Here is a 20,567-nt window from a genome sequence, read left to right as displayed (position 1 = left end):
AAAAATAGTCGAATTACATCACCAAGACAATCGAATTATGAATTGTCCAAGTCGCACTTTTTAATTGTGAAAAACAAAACAAACTCCTGATATAGGTATACATCAGTGTTATTTTTGTCAAAATACATTGATCAACGTCAACGTCAATTCTCAGCAGTTACACACCATAAACTCCCGGGACTCCTGGTGGATTTGAGCAAAGACCGACTAACCTTTCAAGCCCCAGGTGGCAGCAGAAACACATTGATCACAGATTGGAGTTAACGCACAAGCGAGACTCTTTTTGCATCTCAGTATGCAAACTGTCTTGTGCCTTGAATATATGTGTCATTAGTTGCAGTAAATCACGGAGACGACAAGTACAGCGATCACGTGTCTTCTTAACATGTAGTGTTATGTCTTACGTTGACAAAAATAGAGACTTTTTTGTGAAGCACAAAAAGCAACGTGGCACTAACATGATACGACGTCAGATGAAACGCAAAGCCTCTTAAATGGAGCTATTTCTCTGAAAGTTTCTGTAAACACCACCTCCTCGCTGCGCCTCTGACGAAAATGCAACGCCCCCTTGTAAAGAGGGGCGGAGCCACCGCTGGATGCTCGGAGTGTCTCGTGGCGACGCCGCTGCTTCTGGGAACAGCTCTGTGGCAGACAGGCGGTTGGAGGCTTGAGAACGGAGGTCTAGCTGTCCAAGAGGACAGTAAACCTAGCATTCCGCGCCTACATAGTTTTGGGATACGGCGAGCAACCGCCCGAAGGACTGGACTTCAATTTCCCGAGGTGCAGTGGACCCAAACTTCTGGAAACTTGCTCCCAAGACGTCGGTGAGTGGACAGGTTTGCTTTATCCGCCGTGTCAAGGTAAGATGATGCTAATCCGTGCCCAAGAGAACCACACGGAAGTCGTTATTTGAACAAACCGCCAGTCTATGTGATGCTTAAAAGTGTTCTTATAAGAAAAAATAACGAGGATAACAACGTAAATACCGGGTTTCACATTTAAATCTGAAAGTTCTTTCAAGCTGTTATAGACAACGAGAACGTAAATTTAAAGCGTTGCCAGCCAAGAATGTATGAAAATGATGTCAACATAAAATAGATTTTTTGTGGGTGGAGATTTAAGCAATTTGTCTGATAAGCTGAACTACTCCCTCAAACCAATGAAGTTATTACGTTATTTTTGTCTAGTTATCTTTAACTACAAATGATTATAATGCACCTTGTATCTTAAACATTGTACAACATCAGTGAGCATATATTGGACTTAAAATTGAGTTGACCATGAAAGCAAACATGAGAGTATAACCACTGTCACTCTAGCTATTTTTTGTAATATGCAGTCCATTGTATTTATTGAGGAAAGAAGGTTCATAGACACTGACCTGGTGATCCTGTGGATGAGAGCTTCTACAGTCTGCTAGTCATGAAAGATGAATGTGTGATCCTGACAATCTCTCTTCTCCATCTGCAGGACACATCTGTTGCTTCCACCAGTTATCGGCTGGGAAATGAACGTGTTAGTGGCACTGCAGATGTCTGCCATTTGCAGTTAAATGGTAGCTCCACCTGAGCAGATTCTGCCCGGCTGGCCCAAGAGGAGGAAGAAGAAAGAATCGAGAGATGACTCTGTGGGTGATCCTGCCTGTTAGCCTACCAGCTCTCACCATCACTGGAATATGGGTCGTGTAAGTCAGCTTAACTAATGTTATTCCTTAAAATTCCAATAGTCATAAAGCAAGACTCTGACGTATAACATGTCAACTCACTGTAGTGTTAAACGATTGCACTTTCAAGCTCAATTTCAGTCTTTGTGTTTTAATTATTCTTTAAAGTCAATGTTTAAGCAGCAATTTTAGTTTAGACTCGAGAGTATTGTTTTTGTCATGAATTCATACATGAAAATGGTGGCCTCAAAAGTATGAAAAGTATGCATAAGAGCCCGTTTTCAGTTGGATGACTTAAACTAATCAGATGTTAATGCTGTCACCTTTTCAGTTTTGTCTTTACTATTATGCCTTGTACAGTATGTTTAAATATTTTGAAACCATCCACTCGGTCATTTCAGGAAATGCTAATCAGGACCCTGTATCTAAACATTTTGCCATGAGAAGTGTTAATTTTGAGAGCATTTAACAGGGCATTTAATTAATCTTGAATTGAATTCTTGAATTGGAAAAGAAAATCACTGAATATACAGAAAACGATTTAATTTCTTGGAGACAAAACTGTTTGACTTTTAAATTCTAAGCATTTATTTCTATCCTGTCCTATAGAAAGTAAATAGTCATGCCCTTTGAGCTGAAGGATGGTGGAACACAGATTATTGTTGTGTAATTAGAGCAAACTTAATTGTCAAACAAGTAACATCCCTGTTTTTAATTTACTCCCAAGGACTTAGCCTTTAACACCTACACCAAACAAGGCACACAATAAACATTAAGTCAGCGACAGTAATGCTAACAGATGCTAATAACTTACATGTTCTAAGTACACACGAAAGTGAAATACTCAGCTCTATCTAGGTCAAAGTCAAAGGAACTAGTGGTTCTGGTCCATGGTTTAAGGTTTACTACATCTTGTGCTGCCTCCAGGGGACTCCTGCATGTTTACCCTGGATTCTTGGGCGTCATGGCGATTGAGTGAGGATTAGATTGGCTCGTCGTTTTCTTAGAAAGTCAGACGTGCAACTCAGCAAAACAGCATTTCTGTGTGGTGTGTGGAGACAAATCCTGCGTCGATCAACCAGTAGCGACCTCCTGGTAGTGTGCGCTCTGACTGCTCAAGCATGTGCTCTGTTATTACTCCTTGAGGAGGAATTCAAACCCCAAGGCAGGAGACAGATGGCCCAATTCTGTTATTCACACTTTTGTTTTGGCCACATATTCTGTCTGATGTTGTCGCAGAGATTGAGTAGGCTATTTAGCTGTCAACTGGTAAAATGTACACACCAATTAGAGTTTAATGAACATGAATGATTCACAGGGCAATCAGGGATGTGTGTTCAGGTGGCCATAACTGTTTAAAAGCAAGAATAAGAGAGGTGCCGCACATTTCTCTGCTCTCTGGTCCTCTTGCGTTGACAAGGGTGCCTTGTTTCTGAGAGGTCTTTTTTACACACTCGTGGAATGTCAAAGGATGTGAGCTGTTGTGTAACACCCTCCTACAACTTTGAGTTACTGGATGGAAGTAATGTAAACACAGGAAGGGGCGTATTTGGAAGTTGAAAAGGACTTTATTCAGCATCTCCACCTAAACTCACCTAAGGTCTTCCTAAACTGGGATCATGTTTATAGCGTTATTGTTATCATCGCACTTATAGAGTGCATAAATATTATCGAGTGGCTTAAATACATTTGGTCTGCCGACATTCCGTCAGTTACGCTTATGTTTCACCATGAAGTATTGACTCTGTCTGAACTCTTCAAATGAGTGAAATTAGGTTTCAAGGAATACTTTTTTTCTGTTTATGCATGTTGAGGGTTGTGGATTTATTTTCCTTAAACCTTTAGATCCCATTTCTGCCAGCCAAATTCAGGACATTTAGTTTCTTCCTAAGCTTTTTGTCTTTCTTCACATATCACCCCTTTTCTGTCTTCTCGTCATGTTACTTTGGGACTTTCTATGGAAATATTTAGTGTGCAGAGCGAAGTTTCCCATGAAGTCGTTCTGATGTGTTGCTTGTTAAATCTTGGATAAAAACAGGCACTGTTCCACCTATGTGCTGCCCTGCAGCGTGCGATTATAGTTTACAACCACCACAAAGGTCCAATTATGCAAACAAACCTGTGATTACGCTGCCTCTTTCAAACATATTTTAAACCGACTTAATATAGAAAACTTCCCACAGCCGACAATCGTAGATGGAGGGGATGACCAACATGGTCAAACCTGGTTTAACCCTAACGTTATTTTCAAATTGTGATATAGAACAGCTTATGAGCGCTCATGTTTCAGGGTTGTTTATGTTCATGATGCTGTCCAACTTCTTCCTTTTTTTTAAACCATGCTAATGTCAACCACATCAAACATGTGCATTCACACCATTGAGGTTTATTTCTACATGATAAAACAGTGTTTTCCTGCGTCAGTCTTCATCTATCCTTTCTTTACTTGATCATCTCTCTCCTCCAAATGTCGTAAAGAAGAATGCTCACTCCCCTATAATCCGATTTAATTAGCCACTGACCGCTTTCTGAACTCCAGCATTTAGTTACAATCACATTTGGCCTTTCAATCACTCACTAATCATAACGTGACAACTACAAAAAAAAAAAAAAACGTGAAAATGATCACAAGCGGATGTAAATTTCCGTACTTGGAAACACAAATAAAAAGCTGTTCACTTTTGTTTGTGCAACATTATTGTCTCCAGAGATTCAAATCTATTGCAGAACTTCCAAACAATAAAGTTTAATCTATACGCTGTCAACATATTGACATGAGGAACTAAACACAGCCATGATGTTTTTAATAAGCATCTTCGAATGTACGAAACATGTTTTTGAATAAGGGGAACACCATTTTTAAAAGTAGTTCTACATGTGTAACTTCAGCTACAGTAGAGGTTTAGCTAAGCTATTATTGCTGTTCCATGTTCTATACATGAGTGTTGGGCCTTACAAGGTAAAAGGCAACAAACTGAACCCATATTCAACATTAATGGCTAAGATTTTGGTTATGATGTTTACTGTGCTGCAGTATGTCGTCACACTCGACGATACTTTATTAGTGTGATGGCTGAACAAAGTTAAATTAAGTGGAGTTTCAAGTTAAACATTGTGCAATCAGTTGAGAATGCATGTGCGAGTACGCAGGCTGTTGGATGCTGTCTACACCATTTCCAGGGTTCAGATATTTCTCTTTCAATGGCGTCACACACTGAGTACCCTTTAGATGGCAATGCATTACTACCCTTCTTTTGCAGGCATTTGACACTAAGCATGTTCCGACTCGACCATAAACCCTACAGTTTAAGGAAAACCATCAGGCAGACTAAGCCTGGTTGAAGCAACCCTAACTCGCCATAGAAGGGTCACAACTCACCTTGTGAGGTCTGTTGACCAGTACTTTGCAGCTTACTTAAAACTTCACTACTGTGCTACTGTCGGTGGTCAGTATAGACATGGAGCTCAGGACATTACGAATGAGCTCAGATGAGCTCCGATAAACTTCTATTCACACCGTCTATTTGACGTTCGCTGCATTAGGTGTTGAACTAAGCTGATTGACCTGGGGTCATCAACCACTGACTTTGATGGATCCGGCCTGGACCCTCTCTAATTCAACATGTCAATTGATTTTAACAGCGGCTTTACTAGAGTGAGTTATCTGTCGTCACTGTTGTGGGTGTGATAGTGTTGAATGGTGAAACCAGCTCCTCTTAGAAGTCATCTGACTGACTTGATTGTTATGTAATATATACACTCAGTTTGAATGTAGTTTCATTCAGTATCCCTCTCTTCTTTTCCTTTAGGTATGCCATGGCTCTGTACAACCAACATGTGTGTCCTGTGGATAACTGGTACGTTTATTTATTTATTCATTCATTGCGCCTTTTTTATTCTATTGAATATGAATATGTCACTTTGTTATGGTGGCGTACGAAAGAGCAAGTGCACCAACCATGACAACTTGGACCAGGTAGTCGAGGCATGACCATTTCTCCATTATTTATTTCTGTTTCCTACTTTATCCCCATGATTGATTTAATGTTATGAATGTCCCTATTTGGAAACTCCAGCACAGCTGTTAAAACTATTCCTGGAATACCCAGAATATGTATTTATATTTTATTTTGAAATTATTTATTCGTATTTAAATTCTTTGTCTTGCAACGTGCCAACATTTCTCAAGACTTCCTCTAATTGACATGCACGTTTCTTGAAAGATCTTATCACATGGGTGAAATTAAAGACATATTCTCAACCTCTCTGGTTGGTGTGCTTGGGTCTGCATGTCGATGCTTACGCATGACAGTGGTTCTCATCCACCTGCTGCAATGATAGTTTAACAGGAAGGCTGGAGGCCACCATATTGTTCATCTGTTGCCAGCGATACCTTATATGCACATGCTTTTGCCACTGGCACCAATCAAAACAGTAGTAAACTCGCTTCTTTTCATCGTTGGTGCCTTCAAATTGGCTTGTGTTAGAAGCTGTCTCTGTTGTGACAGTTCAGCTGTGTAGCCTAACATAGCTCTTGATCTCTACCATCAATAAAAAATGGTTTCTTCTAGCCAGAGAAATCAAGCTATTTTGAGGATTTTATAGTTTATAATTTATATGGAGTTGTGAAGTGTAATGTTGTTTATAGTTTATTGCCATTTTGTTGTGTTACCAATGCATTTGCTAATGCTGAACACATTGAGATTTGATCCAACTGTGTCCTCTTGAGACCCCAGTTTAACACTGTGTGTACAGGAGGTCAGTGTTTAGATGATAGCGAATGCAGTCTGAAAATTCTCTCTGTTTTGAGTGTATTTGGTTCAGCAAATTTCACAATAAAGAGTGATGCAAAAATAAACAGTTGAAGTTGTAGAGTGTTGAATGTGTTGTAATACATGTTCAATGAAACTGGAAGGAATAATTTTTTAACATTGTGTGGTAAAACATTTACAAAACATTTCTTTCCTACAAGCTCACGGTCATATCTCTGAGCTACAATACAAACTATCTATTTTGAAACAGTTTCGTCTTTTCTGTTGCAGGCTGTACAACCAGTCATGTGAGGAGGATCTGTACATGCAGAGTGGACCGACACTCTGCTGCACACTAGACAATGTACCTCTCATCAGGTCAGCGGGACTCTCACCTCATCTTCCCTCTGTGTCTCTTCCCTGAAGTTACTTTCTCACTGGTGATTAAAAACCGGAACACAGTGCTATTGTTTTTTCGTGACCTCTGACAATGCCCTGGGAGTGAAAAAAAAAACATGTCACGTTTGAAGGAGACAGGTCTCTAAAGTGTGTGTGTACATTCTGAAAATAGCTCTGGGCTGATATATCCTGCCACCGTGGCAGTTGAAAAATCTGCACAACCATATGAACACACACGTAGAGGAGTCAGCTTACATTGGGGGAAAAAAAATCAAGACACTCCCGCTCTTTTGTTTAGCTTCTGGGCAGAAAGCTCTGAACATGAGAGACGATCATGTAAATAGTCCTGTGGTTTGTAAAGAACAAATCTCAGTGTGTCTAATAAAAAGATCACAAAAATGTTAATGGATGGAACTGGATTAAGAGAGTTTAAACAGTTCATTAAGTGTTCAAGCTTAAACTTGAATCCCTCGTTGTATAACTACATTGAGTTACTAAAGTCACAACTGTGCTACTATTATCCTTAAAATGCTGGAGTCAAAAGAAGGATTTGGTCCAACATTTTTTCTTCTTTTATCCTTGCGCTGAAGAATGTGTGTGAATCCAGTCAGCTGAGGGGGCTTTAGATTTACAGTGCAGCAGCAGCTTGTGTGCCGGCAGACGGTGTTGGCTGACTGTCTCTGTCCCTCTCCTCAAATACGTGATTCCAGGAAGAGCATTAAAACAATCAAGTTATAAGAGATTGATGAGAAGTCTCCTTCTATTGTTTAAGTCTTCTCTTTCATGCAACATTAGTTGATCAATGATTACTCTCCTCCCTGTCTTTTGTAGTAAATGTGGAACCTTTCCTCCTGAAAGCTGCTTCTTCAGCCTTATTTGCAGCACTGGCTCCTTCATGGGTAAGAGCTGATTCACATGCACACACACACACACACACACAAAATCATGTTTTTCCTTTCTTCTGATGGCATCATCTGGATTCACAAAAAAAAACCAATTATAAAAAAATTAGATGTCAGGCGCTGAATTGTTTACACCTTCGACAATGAGCTAGGTTGCAACCTGCGTCACGTCCTTCACCATCGGTTTATAATGTGTGTCTGTGTCATTAATCATCTGCTGAGCCTCAGGCATTGTGTCTAGTGGTGTAAATGTGATGCGCTTGTTGCTGAACTCTTTTATAGTTAACAGGAGCACGCTGACAGCTCTTGGTCCTGCAACAGGATTTCTTTCTCATTAAAAAGATCACAAAACGTTTGGTTTGTCCGCAGTTCTTAAGATTTTCAATCTATAAAAGTTTTTTTTTTCTCGCATATACAGTAATAGATCTGCAATTCATTGTGTCACGTCAGAGACACTAAACTTTCACACGCTTCCTCAACTTGTTGGCCTATTATCTTTGTTTAATCCAAACCCAAGTCTCAATCTTAAATTCGGATGCTTAACCGCGATTTAATATTTGACCTTGCGATGGGGCTGGTTGTGTAACTGTACAGAGACACGTCTTCACATTATGATAAGGATAAGTTATTCTACTTTCAGATAAATGTCAATGTTTTTGAGGCATCCTCTCACACCTTAAGGTTCATTTCTTCTCCTCCCTTTAGAGCAGGGCTCTTGAATTCAATTTATTGAGGGGCCATCAGAGGTAATAAGTAAATGTCGCTGCTTGCTCCATCTGAGATGATGTACACCTAGACTCAGCATGACCGCATGTCTCAGCCTGGTGATGTGCATGCGGCAGTGCTGTCTGAAGGCCAGTTCAATATTGAATTTATATCTTCTTGTGTGCCACTGGTTTGAGACCCATCTACACTAATTTTCTGACATCATTGCTTGTATTTACCGTCCATAATGAAAAACAAATTGGGTTGATGTGATGCTTTAAACCCAAACTTAAGCCTTGTGGTTACTGCAGTGAGTGGGCCTTCCTGTTGGCCTATATAGGGTAGCATCAGGATGTCATGTGATCACCGTATCTATCAGATCTTTTCTTTTAAAGCAATTGCAGCAACACATGATCTACCCAGAACACATTGTCAGTCAAAAGCCCTGTGGCTACAGCAAATACAACTAATTAAACATCCATATTCTGGTGGATATTGACACATTTTAAGGAAGTAATGAGCCGTACAGTAATTCTTATGTAACTATGTTCTGTCAATTTGTTTTATTCTGATATAACTGCTGGGAAAATATCTTGATTAATTCAAACGGATGCGTTGTCCTCGTGCAAATGTATTTACATTGAACACATGCTCCGTGTGATGGAGACACAAAGAAAGCACGCGTGATGGAGAGCAAAGACAGGAGCGCTCGTGCGCTGGTTTGAATTATTTTTGTGCGTTTACACGTGCTCGTCCAACTGCTAAGTGGTGGTTGTGACGGCCCGGGTCTAGTTAATGTTTCCCAGCTGTGGCAGAGGCAAGCTGTGTGTGTATGCTCACATGTACAAGGAGGGGGTTTGCGCCTTTGCCATGTTTGTCCATCAGATTCTCCATGCCTCAAGGAACTATTCAAAGCTTGCTTATTGGATTGTCTTATTCTGACGGCACAGGTGTGTATGTATGTGCAATGCAAACCAAACCAACAGCTTTTTGCCTGGTCCCCTTCTTTCCACTTCAACAATGAGGCTTTTCTCTGCGTTTTTGTGTCAGTGGAAAAACACACTTTCACCTTGGTGTGAAGTTTTCTTGTACAGGAATGACTAGTCAGACGGTAGACGCGAAGAGCAGCGCTAAACTGACCTACTGACGCCATCACAGATGAATGGCCGTCACACAGAGGGACGGAGAGGACTTAACATTGCGCTGCAGTGTGATTGAATCCTCAAGATAGTATGCTGATAATGAGGCAGTCAGCTTAAACACTCATGATTTACATGCAACCTCTCCCTTTTGTGACATTATGCTAAATACTAATTAACCGAGTTGTCTTCAGGATTCTTCTGTTTGAAATGATCATGACGCAAAAGGCACTTTTTCTAATGTTCTGGAGTCATCTGTGCTGCATCGTGCTGTTCTTGGTTGGAAACATCCACAACACTGCTGTGGACACAATAGAAACATGCCATGATGTCACTGCCCACGTACGAGCTGCTTCTTCATCCTCAACAGTGACACAGTCATTTCGCAGGCATGCTGGCACGCACTTACAGATATGCTTACATTTGATTGTGTTATTCTTCAGTTGACATTTTATTGGGGAAAAAAACAGAAATATTTGATACCTTTGCAAAATGCTGTAAGTGTTGTGCTAAACACTTGCATATTTTTTGCATATATGTATAGTTTGTTTTTTTATTCTTACTAAGTAGCACACAGTTAAATGATTTCAGTGTATTTAAGTACTTTTTTGAACATGTGAGCATATTGCAACAACACTGCGATAATAATGCTAATAATTATAAATTTGGATATGAAATTTTTGTACCTCTACATTCCTACCCCTCACCCCTGTTGTTCTTATGATTTTATACATCAGACAAACTGCATTGTCTCAGCAAAATACAAATATTTCCAATATATCCTGTATAAAAAAAACCCAATCCCAGTGAGTTTAAAAACAATTTCACCATGTCCTAAACTGTCGCTAAAGTAGGCTTTCACAATTTTGGAATATTTGTGAATATTGGTGTTGCGCGCACTGTTCCACAAAACATAGCATGGGGCTAATTCTTCTTGCAATGCAGGTTCTTATGGCTCTCCAGAACTAGGTTAAGACAATCTGGCATGTCCCCGTACAACAGGCCATTGTAAATAATCAGTTCTTAGCTTCTTAGCCTATTGATTTATGTCTTACTTTGTAGTCCGTGCTGCAGTTGGCTCAGGGGTTCACTTCAGTCTGGGATAACATGCACTTGCTGAACTGATTTCCCCTGTTGCCACCTTTTTGCCAACATCCACACAAACAATACTTGTATTCTTTTTACACATGCCTCCTCTGTAGGAGTGTCCAGCATGGTTTTTGGATTCAACCACAGAGGCATTCTCTGCTGTGGTTGGCTGAGTCGCTTCAACTGTGTTTAGTCGTATTTACTTTGTTTTTGTGTGAGAGTGGTACATTGCTTTACCCTATTATGCGTATCACTGACACTACTGCAATGGTACACAAGTGTGTGTCCTCTTATTACCTCCTCAAGTTAGAAGGAAAATCCTTTTTGGTGGTATTAATAACATTGGCATAGCTTATGTAACCTCAGTTACAAGGAACTGCCTCAGAAAAGTAAATATAAAACTGTTCTCATTTTCCAAATCATACATGGAAAGAGCACGGGGACTGAAGAATACAGTCATTGTTAAATAAAATCAAAATGTGACGTACATTTGGAAATGGTTTGACATGTTTTGTGCCTTTAACATTTTGATAGAAAGGCTCACTGCCACAAAGTTCCACAATTATCATCTGTTGCTATTAAAAAGTAATTTTCCTGAAGATCTTCAGCCAGCCTGTCTGCTGCCGAGAGGCCATGAAACCATAAGCTAATGCAATAAACCACCGCTCTCGACTGACTCAGCCCCTCACAACTGCAGTATATTCTCCCTGGTAGCCAAGGAGTTGGGGGGAAAAAAAACAAATGTCAGAGTCTGGAAAGGCTGCTCTTTTCCTTGATTGCGCCCAAAATAACTCCCCCCACAATGTTTAAAGTGGGCAGCTTATGTAACCAGAATTACATCTATACTAACAATCAAGTCTAAATTTAGTTGTGTGAGGGATTTTTGGAAGTTTTGACACGCATGTCATCAATTTAAAACAGACTCACGATCCTAACAGTACAGCAATCTCTTTGTTCTGCTCACTAGCAAGTGCATTGACCTTTTATGGCGACTTTAATCTCTCTTAGGGATAAACCGATAGCAAAGTCAGTTAGAGTGTGCAGGATGTACGCGTAGTACTGAAGTTACATCAAGGTAACTAGTATTTTCAACATGCCCTGTGATTGCATAAAGTCAGTCCATCATTTGTCACATCATGAGATTATGTTGAATTATTTTGTTCTACATCACAGTCTCTATCACATATTCTGTCCCACATTTTTCTGACACCACGCTGTGACCTTCAAAGTGTGGTACACACTGTTACTCATGTATCAGGCAGTCTTATCCGGACCTCATTAACTGTTTACTTCACACTGTAGAATTCATTTCCCAGGGTCGTGCAGGAAGACATCCGTAGGGTTCCTCTTCAGATTCTATGTTATCGGTCGGTTGTTTCTGCTAAAGGTTATGTCAAAGCTGCTCATTGATAATGGCTGTGCTTTAAAAAGGGTAATACAATAACAGCTGTCATGATCTTCCTTCGATTCCATGAGTCAAGTGGAGTCTCCCTGGGAAGAAATTTTTAGATTAAAAAGCATATGCTTGCTACACTAAATAAGGAAGGTGATTTGCATTACAGATTTGATCAAACATTTTGAGCCTTTTCTGCCTCAATGAATTACTACAGATGCAAACAGATGATTCACTGTCCTTCCTGTTTTTTTCTTTTTGTAAGTCAGTCTTTTTCAAATAACAAGCGAACATGCTTCCGTTCTTATGTGTCAACTCATCGTAGTAAAGGGTGATGCGCCCTTAAAGATTAGCCTGCCGTGCAGCATGATTGTGAGTCGCAATTCTATGTGTATTCCAGAGCACAGAAAGACATTTGTTGTGTACAGCAAGTGTTTTGAGCCCAACCCTTTCACCAGCTATTGAACTCCACCTAAATGGCCGTGTTATCCCACAGTCTGACCCCTCAGGGTGTTAACCAAACACTCGCACACACAGTCCAAGACGTTACAAAGAAGCCAACACCTGTAAACCTGCGCCGTAAATGGCCCCCTGCGGTGTCACTCTCAAAGAACAAGCTTTCATCTCAGTTATATAACTATTATCTAACAAATCCATCTTGATGATGAACAGTTTTGATGTTGTACCTGCACCTGCACCAGAGTTGGACAGCAAATGTTTTGGCTCTGGTTGTTCTGTTTCATTCAACAGGCGAGCACAAAATGTGAAACAGAGTTCAGTGCAGATGATGCCAGTTACTGCACTGCTAATAATGTTACTATTTTAATACATAATTTGCAGTGAATGTTTTATATTGTATAGTAATTCCTTATATTTGATATTCATTATTTGCCTTTAATTTAAGTGTTTTTTTAGATATTATATTTTCACTCCCAATTCTATATTCTGGCTTGGGGTTTGTTCTCATAATCCAATTGAAATATTCGAAATATAGTAATCATAAACCAGTTTGATTTTCATGTCTTCTAACTTATATTATGGAATTATCTAATTTCATTATGGAAGGTACTGCAACTGCAACCCTTTGAGTATTTCATGCTCAACATAAAGGTGTTGTTACTCATGCCATGTCACGGTCCACAAGTACTGTCCTGTCAAGCACTGTCCTTGACACACTTCCTGGGTTTCTAGCAACGTTGCTCTTCACTTTCGCGGTGCGTCTCTTTGCTACTTTCTGTGGCTACCTTTTCCAGTGGCTTTTGCAACACAAACAGTTTTTGAACTTCGCTGTGGTTGAGCTCAACTGGGTGAGATAAAGATGTATCTTCGATCCCAACTACTGAAGCTGTTCTATTGGAGCATACTAATTGTGATCACAAGTCAACCTATTTGATCTGGTGGTTCCATTCACAGACAAGACTTGTGCCCTTATAAAGTTGAAAGTATGCCACTGTTTATTCTTCTAACACAATCTGCTCTTGGCTTTAAAGGACAACAGCTCCTCTGACAGTCTGAATTTACGTCAATGCCACCATCGCTGCCCCATTTCCTCCGTGCTCTAGCAGTGAGACACTTACAAAGACAAACCAACTGGGGGTCAAGTCCTCGGTGGAGCAACAATACTCCCACTCACATCCTATTATCCCAGCAGCACTCTTCTGTCCCATTTACTGTTTTGTATTTCCCCTCACGTCTCATGATTTTGCCCACCATGCACCGGGCCACTTTCCCGCCATTTTTTTTTTTTCGCTTCTTCTATTCCCGCCGCTTAGGCAGAGAAATGAGCTTTCAAGGATTTCTGTGTTTCTTGGCAAGTGAGGCCTGGTGGCATTAAATGAAAGCCAGACTCGGTTGAAGAAAAACAGTTACATAATTTCCAGCTCAGACCTTCACATTTGTTTTCACTTCTTCTGCAGCATAACCACACGTTACTGATTCTCCTTCCCGCTCTAACTCTGTTTATGCCTCACTTTTTCCAGTGATGGTGATCGTGCTGCTGCGCTATGCCCACGTCATTGAGAAGCATCAGAACTGTGTTCTCAACACAGCGAGCCTCTCCACAGGCTGGATCTGTGCAGCGGGACTCATCATGGTGGGCAACTTCCAGGTACGAATGAAGAAACACGAGTGAAATATGTTGGTCTTTATTAAGGTGGGTCGACCTCACTGTCTTATTTATCACTAAGATGAACCGGAAATAAACCAAACTGAATATTTGCGCAACAATATGCAAATGTGAGTGAAGAGCATCGTGTGTTGAAGACGGCTGATGGCCCTCCACACCAAGTGTGTTGAACAGATGTGCAGCCGCATGGAGCTGAAGCATAGCAAGCGCTGCAGGGCCCGTGATCATGAGAGGAAATTTACAGGAAGAGCCAGGACCAAGTGAGTCATCGGGTCTGGTCTGGCACCAGTGAAACTGGTCGACCTGGTCTCAAAAGGCAGAGTCCACAGCGAAGCACACGCCTGTGCTTGTGCTTTGATAATCACAGTGGCCTCCTGAATGTAACTGAATCAGCATGGGTCAAGAGATAGCTGCCATATTTACGCAGTATCTACGGGTACACAGCCGCAGGCTCATTAAAGTAGGAAACTCTCTCAGCCGGTGGTTAAATAGTCACAACTATGGGTTATGTAAGAAACTGGAAGACAGCTGTGGTTTGGTGGAAGACGGTTGGGTTCAGGAAGGAGAAGTTTTCTGTCATAAATTGTGGCTGTGATCAGAGGTCCTTAAAAGCTAAAGGCCTGTAGATTTCTGATTGTTTTATTGAGCTGTATGGTTGCACTGAAATACTAACTGGAAAGCAGCGGTTGCTGTCCTCACCTGGACTGGACACAGCTTTTCAGTTGTTGGTTGTGAGTTCAAGAAGCTAAGTAGCGTGGAGTAGCAGGCATGCGAGCGACCCTCATTCATTTCATATCGCGATATAGATACAGAAAGAATACATCATGAAGCCCTTATCATTACAGTTACCTACAAAATGTGTCTCATTTCACATATTCCATAGTCATAATTTCATCCGTATCTGTTGATAGCTTGTCAAGTCATTTTGTTCACAGGTAGACAAACCTAACCTCCTTGGCGGATTAAAAAACTGGGATTAGTGAAATAGAATCATGTTTTTCTATTTATTTTTTTCCGCATAAAGAGACAAAGGAAATTTTTATTTTATTTTTAGATTTCTAACACTTCATGCATGTTTGGTTGTTAATTTTTTTTTCGACTTAACATCATGCATATTATCAACATTTTGGTCACTTCACATGGCTGTCAGTTTGTGTGTGTGTGCGCGCGTATTTCAACAGTTTCTCTCTCCAGGCACGTCCAGTCAGACCGGAACCTTTTTGAGTTTGCACAGTTCATGTGTGGCTGTGAAGAACTATGCGGCGTACAATATCAAATGTTCTCAGATTAATTTAGTTTAGTAAACACACACTGTGTACAGGGCAAACTGAAGCCTGAAGTGAGTGTCTGTGGATCACTCTTTACATGATGAAATACAATTTCCTTCAATGACTTGCATAAACAGCACAAACACTGTTGAGATTCAACCTGGTCAGAAACTTGCCTTCCAAAGATAATATTAAACACGAAGAGCAAACATCTCAGTCGCACTGATCCGCTATTAAATGTCAAATGTAAACTCTTTACCCTGCCTTCACATCTGTATACTCAGCTGGTCGTGCTGTCGGACACGGCGTCTGCCTGGGGGGCTGGTGGGGGTGGGGGCTTTGACACGTGTACACATACTTGACTAATACCTAGTCTCATCATGGGAGTCTCCTCCGTGGTTCAGCTCCTCCTCGCACATGATGGTGTCCCGCTCGCCACATTAGTATTCATGTATGCAACCAACTGCCAGTCCACGTCCGTCTGCGGGGCTGAATTTATCAGGTCCATCATGCTGAGTCATCAAGGCTGATTTACCGTCAGCACAAACACTGCAGGCTGATCTGGAGTTGAGACCTTTGAAGGAGGATGGGCAGGTTTGGAGAAATTCTCCTCAGTAGCGTCTCCTAGCATTTGGAATTAGTCCTCAACTATTCCATTAGTTCATCCTGAAATCCAGGCGCCATTCCATGTGTTTCATGTGCTGTAGAAGCACATCAGTAAAGCTCACTGAGGAAATTGGAGATAATACAGACTGGAGACTCAAAAATAACAATGAAAACAGACACAAATCAAGACTAAAAATTGTAAATAAAAACTTGGAATACAAAAAGGTGTAATAGTACAATACTGCTGAATGATCGGATAGTTACAGTCAGTTATTCCAGTTATTACTGGACAGGAAGAAAGGTCTCCACACAGAGTCAAACTTGTGAAGTAGATGAACCTTGGTGAGTCTGTGTTTTCCAGCTGTATTATCCACCAACATTGGCCTTCCAGGTGACTTCCGTTCACCTGGATCATTTTTTTTGTCATTCCTTGTGTCAGGCCGGATCGAAGAGGGCCCTCGACCAGCAGAATTCTGTGAGACTGTTTCACCCCCCCCACCAGTCATCCCTGCCTTCTACTTTTGAAAACCGCTTTGTGTTTTGGATTGTAACCGACGGTTGAGACGTTACACCAGGCACTCCCTGTCAGTTCCTCAAAACTTCCCCCTAGAATATGACACGCTTCAATGAGCCCTCAGGCGGAGGTCTTCAGGCTCTCATTCAATCAATCCTAATAGATGTAATCTTCAGGGACAACTTTGTGTGTTTGGGTTGTGTTTCTCAGTCTGTGGCAAAGCCTAAATGACCCTAATTATCTTGTAAAATCGCCAGATAAAGTTTTCATTTCTGCTGTAATAGAAACTGAAACCCTCGAACGGTTCCCCGGAATCTTATCTCCGAGTCGCTCTCGTCTCTCTGTGTTGGTGCCAAATCCAGCCGTCACATGCTCTCAGCGGCGCTTTTGTTTATTGTTCAAATTCTTCTTGTGACCAGCTGAGTGAGATGGCTGTTTCTTACGTCTCCCTTTCTCCAACATTTCGATTCATCCCAAGTCAGAAGGGCAGAAACGCAGCAGTGGAGGTGTTGTTCACGCTCTCTTGTCTTGTGACAGGTGGATAACGCCAAAGTCCTCCACTATGTGGGAGCAGGCGTGGCCTTCCCTACCAGCATGCTGTTTGTGTGCCTTCAGTCTGCGCTGACATATCGACTGGCCAAAACCCAGGGGGAGTACAACGTGGCCCACCTGCGACTGGGCATGGCCCTGCTGAGCTTCATAGCTTTAGTGCTGAGTATCCTTCTCTGACCGATGGTGTGAATAAGGTACACCAAGAAGCTGGTTCTTCCGCAGATGTTTGTCCTTAACCGTGTTTGCAGGCGGCGTGTTTTTCTGTCAGGAGAGCTTCGCGCTGCAGCATGCGTCCGCCATCTTCGAGTGGGTGTTCTGCGTCATCGTCATGCTCTTCTTCGGCACCTTCTCGTTCGAGTTTGCCGGCGTGTCTGGAGACACCATGGCGGTGCTGGCAAGAGGAGGCGCTCTGGGACCCGGCGGGAGGGAACACAAGGTGGACGCGCTGGGAGGTGCCGTCCCACGCTCGCAGCCTCTTCCGCCGGAGAACATGACCATCCTGTAGCTGCTTCCGCCGCTCATTTGGGGGGACCCTCCTCCTCAGTGCCCTGGGAACTGGCGGCAGGACTGACCCGGAAACAAAACTGTCTCCAAAGATTTGCCTTTTGCACGTTACACAAGAGTGTAGCTCGCTTCCTGACCATCAGAGAGGACTCCAGTAGCGTGGCCTTTGACTGTCTCGCTCTTGGGAGCAGTGGACTCCATGGATCCTTGGACTTAAACCGTCAAAGACGACAAGAACCTATCTCTACGCCACACTGTCAGTTTAAAAAAAAAAAGTAGTGGCACATTCTAAGAGGATTCTTTCAGACAATCGAGACGTTTTGGGGATCAGAAATGGTGAGACCACTTCCAACTAGTGTCAGTTTTAAAAGTGTTGGAGTGCATTATGGACTTTTGTAGTTTGAGTGGTGGCAGTCCTTGATCGTGGACTCCATGAGAAGTGCCACATTAACAGTCGCCGGGCGAGGAGGGACCAAGTCAGATGGCCACACATGAAAACCACGTGGTCGTACGTTTGGTGCTAGGAAATACCAAGAGGTAGTGTTGCTGCTGATTCACAGCCGGCCTTCCTACCTGAGATAACTGTGCTATTCCAGAGTGATGTAACACGGTTGCAGATCAGCCTTCAATTATTCACCCCGTCTGACGCTCTCAACGGTTCAATACGCCGCAGCTGTTGTTCATTTGTCACACTCTAGCGTATTATTAATGCAGCCAAATAAACTGGAGCTGCTGGGTAGCAACACAAACTACTGTTTTATGCAGCACACTGACGTCAACGTGGTGAAGCGACTCCGATTGTCACAAATATGGTGTCTTTTTTTTTAATCTGATGACTTCAAACCGAAGTCGATGTATGACGTAAACATTTAGCGTAGGTGAATGTTATCAAAGTTGCGGTGGGAAGTGTAGCTTTTCCATTCAAACCGGTTCAGGGAGCAGCCCGTTATCACGTGCGAGTAGTTTGCTCAAGCGACATCAGCTCCCTCTGGTGGCAGACTAGGTGTAGTCCCCGCTCAAGTGCTCTGACCACAGCCAGCTCCAGTGAGGGTCACATGACGAGACAGGTGGTCGTAATCTATCTCTTGTTTGAAGCGGACGTGTTGTACTTGATGTTTTTGGCTCCGAGTTGTCCATTATTGGGGACGTGACGCTCCACCCTTGAGGAGACTTGGTGGGTTCACTGAGACGCACATCTCCTCCACTGAGCCGTCTGTGATCTTTGCTCTCAGGAACACGTTACATCACCAGCCGCATTGTTCGACCTGGAGAGTCTGTTCGGCGCCTGTGTTGTCTCTGCTTTCATCGTTGGTCTTGTATATTTTTGTGAGGTTGTTGATGAAGCTTATCCAAGATATGATATTTTGTTAGTGCGGAAACATTCCTGAGAGTATAGATGCTTGATACTGATGTACTACTAACCAGCAAATGCAAAACCCTCCACTTGTGCCTTAAAGTGTTACCAAAGAGTTTCAGGTTGTTGATGCCAAGTCACGTGATTGTGCCGACTTTTCTCCTTCAACAATAAAATCTGTTCATAAAAATGGATTCAAATGCAAAAGTCGAACTTCAGTGATTTTGGTGAACGATGACAGAATTTTTTCAAAACTCAAAAAATGACTTTTTATTATCAAAAGTATAAAAAATAGTATACATCCCAGATAATACAACATAAAAGGAGATTCATCTCATGGCAATAATCGCAACAAAAATGACTTATCTCCATTATCAAAGGTTACACAAAGAATATATTTTACATTTTCCAAATTTTCCATTTGATTCAAATAAGCTATTCTAAGACTTTGTTTCACTTTTTTCATTATTGACAAAACAATGATGAATACCTTATTTTTCTGTCAGGTAATTTATCCTCTTTGTCTTTTATTTCCTTTAACTCCACAGGAATTAAAGAAGATCCCTCAATAACGTTGTTACTAAAGTCCTCCTCCTTAATGAAATGAAATTGTCTTAAAATGTCCAGAAAATAACCCTTGAAATATCCTCCACATACATGTCTTTTTTTATCTTCATATTGAGCCATGCTTTGTCCTGATTTTTATCGCATATCTCACTAAACTTGAAAACATGTTCAATAAATGAGCATTCCCACCCTTTCCTTTCTTATTCACTCCAAATAGCCACGTTCTCAACCATACTCCGTCCCACACAGTCATCTCTTTCCAGTTCCTCACCACACTTTATCTTCATAGTCCCTGAAAAAACACATTTATATTCTCTAGTACATTATTCGTATCTTCCTCTTTCTCCTTTTTTTGTGCCACCTTTATCATCAATTTGCCTTATTTTATTTTCCTGTCTTGTCTCTTACATTTGTAAAAAAAAAAAAACCCAGTACATTTTTCTCCTCCTGCCACTACATATCTTGCTTTACTTCTTCTTACTTTGCAGCTTGACATTTCTTTTCTTCCGTTCAATTTCAATTCAATTTCAAATGTATTTAATTCCTGTAATTTTCCTCCTTTAAAATGTCCTCATTCATTCTTAATTCAGATGTATTTAAGGTTTCACCCTTGCTTCTTTGCACAAAATAAAATCTATTTTGCTTTGTTTTAACAGTCCATTAAGCATTTGATATATATTTTCTTTCCCCTGGAAATTTTGATCTCTACACATCCACCCTCCCTTTTTCCATCACATTCATTAAGACTCGACTTGACACGTCATTCGTAAAAGCCTTATTCACAGAAAGGTCCGTTCTTCCACACCATGCAGTGGAATCTCCCATAAAAATACATTTTCCATCACATCTTTTTACCTGTTTTTATTTTGTATTTTTTTTTTAAACAAACCCTTTTATATGGTTTGGCGCATTTATTCACTCCATTTCATCATCCTCCCTTCACCATCTTTTTCACATTCAACTCCCTATGTTATCAAAATCACCACAGTATTTCTTTCCCCAATACTATAGAAAACATTACCATTCCATTTACTTT

General features: G+C 41.3%; 1 protein-coding gene across 1 annotated transcript; it reads left to right on the top strand.

Moving 5' to 3' along the window:
• The first annotated feature begins 640 nt into the window (after positions 1 to 640).
• zgc:154058 (Transmembrane protein 150A-like) lies at positions 641 to 19,847 on the top strand. Its single transcript, XM_053875968.1, has 8 exons — positions 641 to 824; positions 1,471 to 1,684; positions 5,473 to 5,520; positions 6,706 to 6,792; positions 7,645 to 7,712; positions 14,021 to 14,148; positions 17,092 to 17,269; positions 17,355 to 19,847. The coding sequence occupies exons 2-8, from the start codon at positions 1,620 to 1,622 to the stop codon at positions 17,609 to 17,611; spliced, it is 831 nt and encodes a 276-aa protein (XP_053731943.1). The 5' UTR covers positions 641 to 824; positions 1,471 to 1,619; the 3' UTR covers positions 17,612 to 19,847.
• The last annotated feature ends 720 nt before the right edge of the window (positions 19,848 to 20,567 follow it).

Source organism: Synchiropus splendidus, chromosome 9 (genome assembly GCF_027744825.2).
Source record: "Synchiropus splendidus isolate RoL2022-P1 chromosome 9, RoL_Sspl_1.0, whole genome shotgun sequence".
NCBI classification, from domain to species: domain Eukaryota; kingdom Metazoa; phylum Chordata; class Actinopteri; order Syngnathiformes; family Callionymidae; genus Synchiropus; species Synchiropus splendidus.
The sequence above is the reverse complement of the archived record's forward strand: the minus strand, read 5'-3'. Positions and strand labels throughout refer to the sequence as shown.

Bases quoted from the DNA above. Each gene is read 5' to 3' on its own strand.
- zgc:154058 (XM_053875968.1), top strand. From the start codon at position 1,620: ATGACTCTGTGGGTGATCCTGCCTGTTAGCCTACCAGCTCTCACCATC. The intron at 5,521-6,705 runs GTACGTTTATTT...TTTCTGTTGCAG, and splicing joins GTGTGTCCTGTGGATAACTG to GCTGTACAACCAGTCATGTG. The intron at 17,270-17,354 runs GTATCCTTCTCT...CCGTGTTTGCAG, and splicing joins CTTCATAGCTTTAGTGCTGA to GCGGCGTGTTTTTCTGTCAG.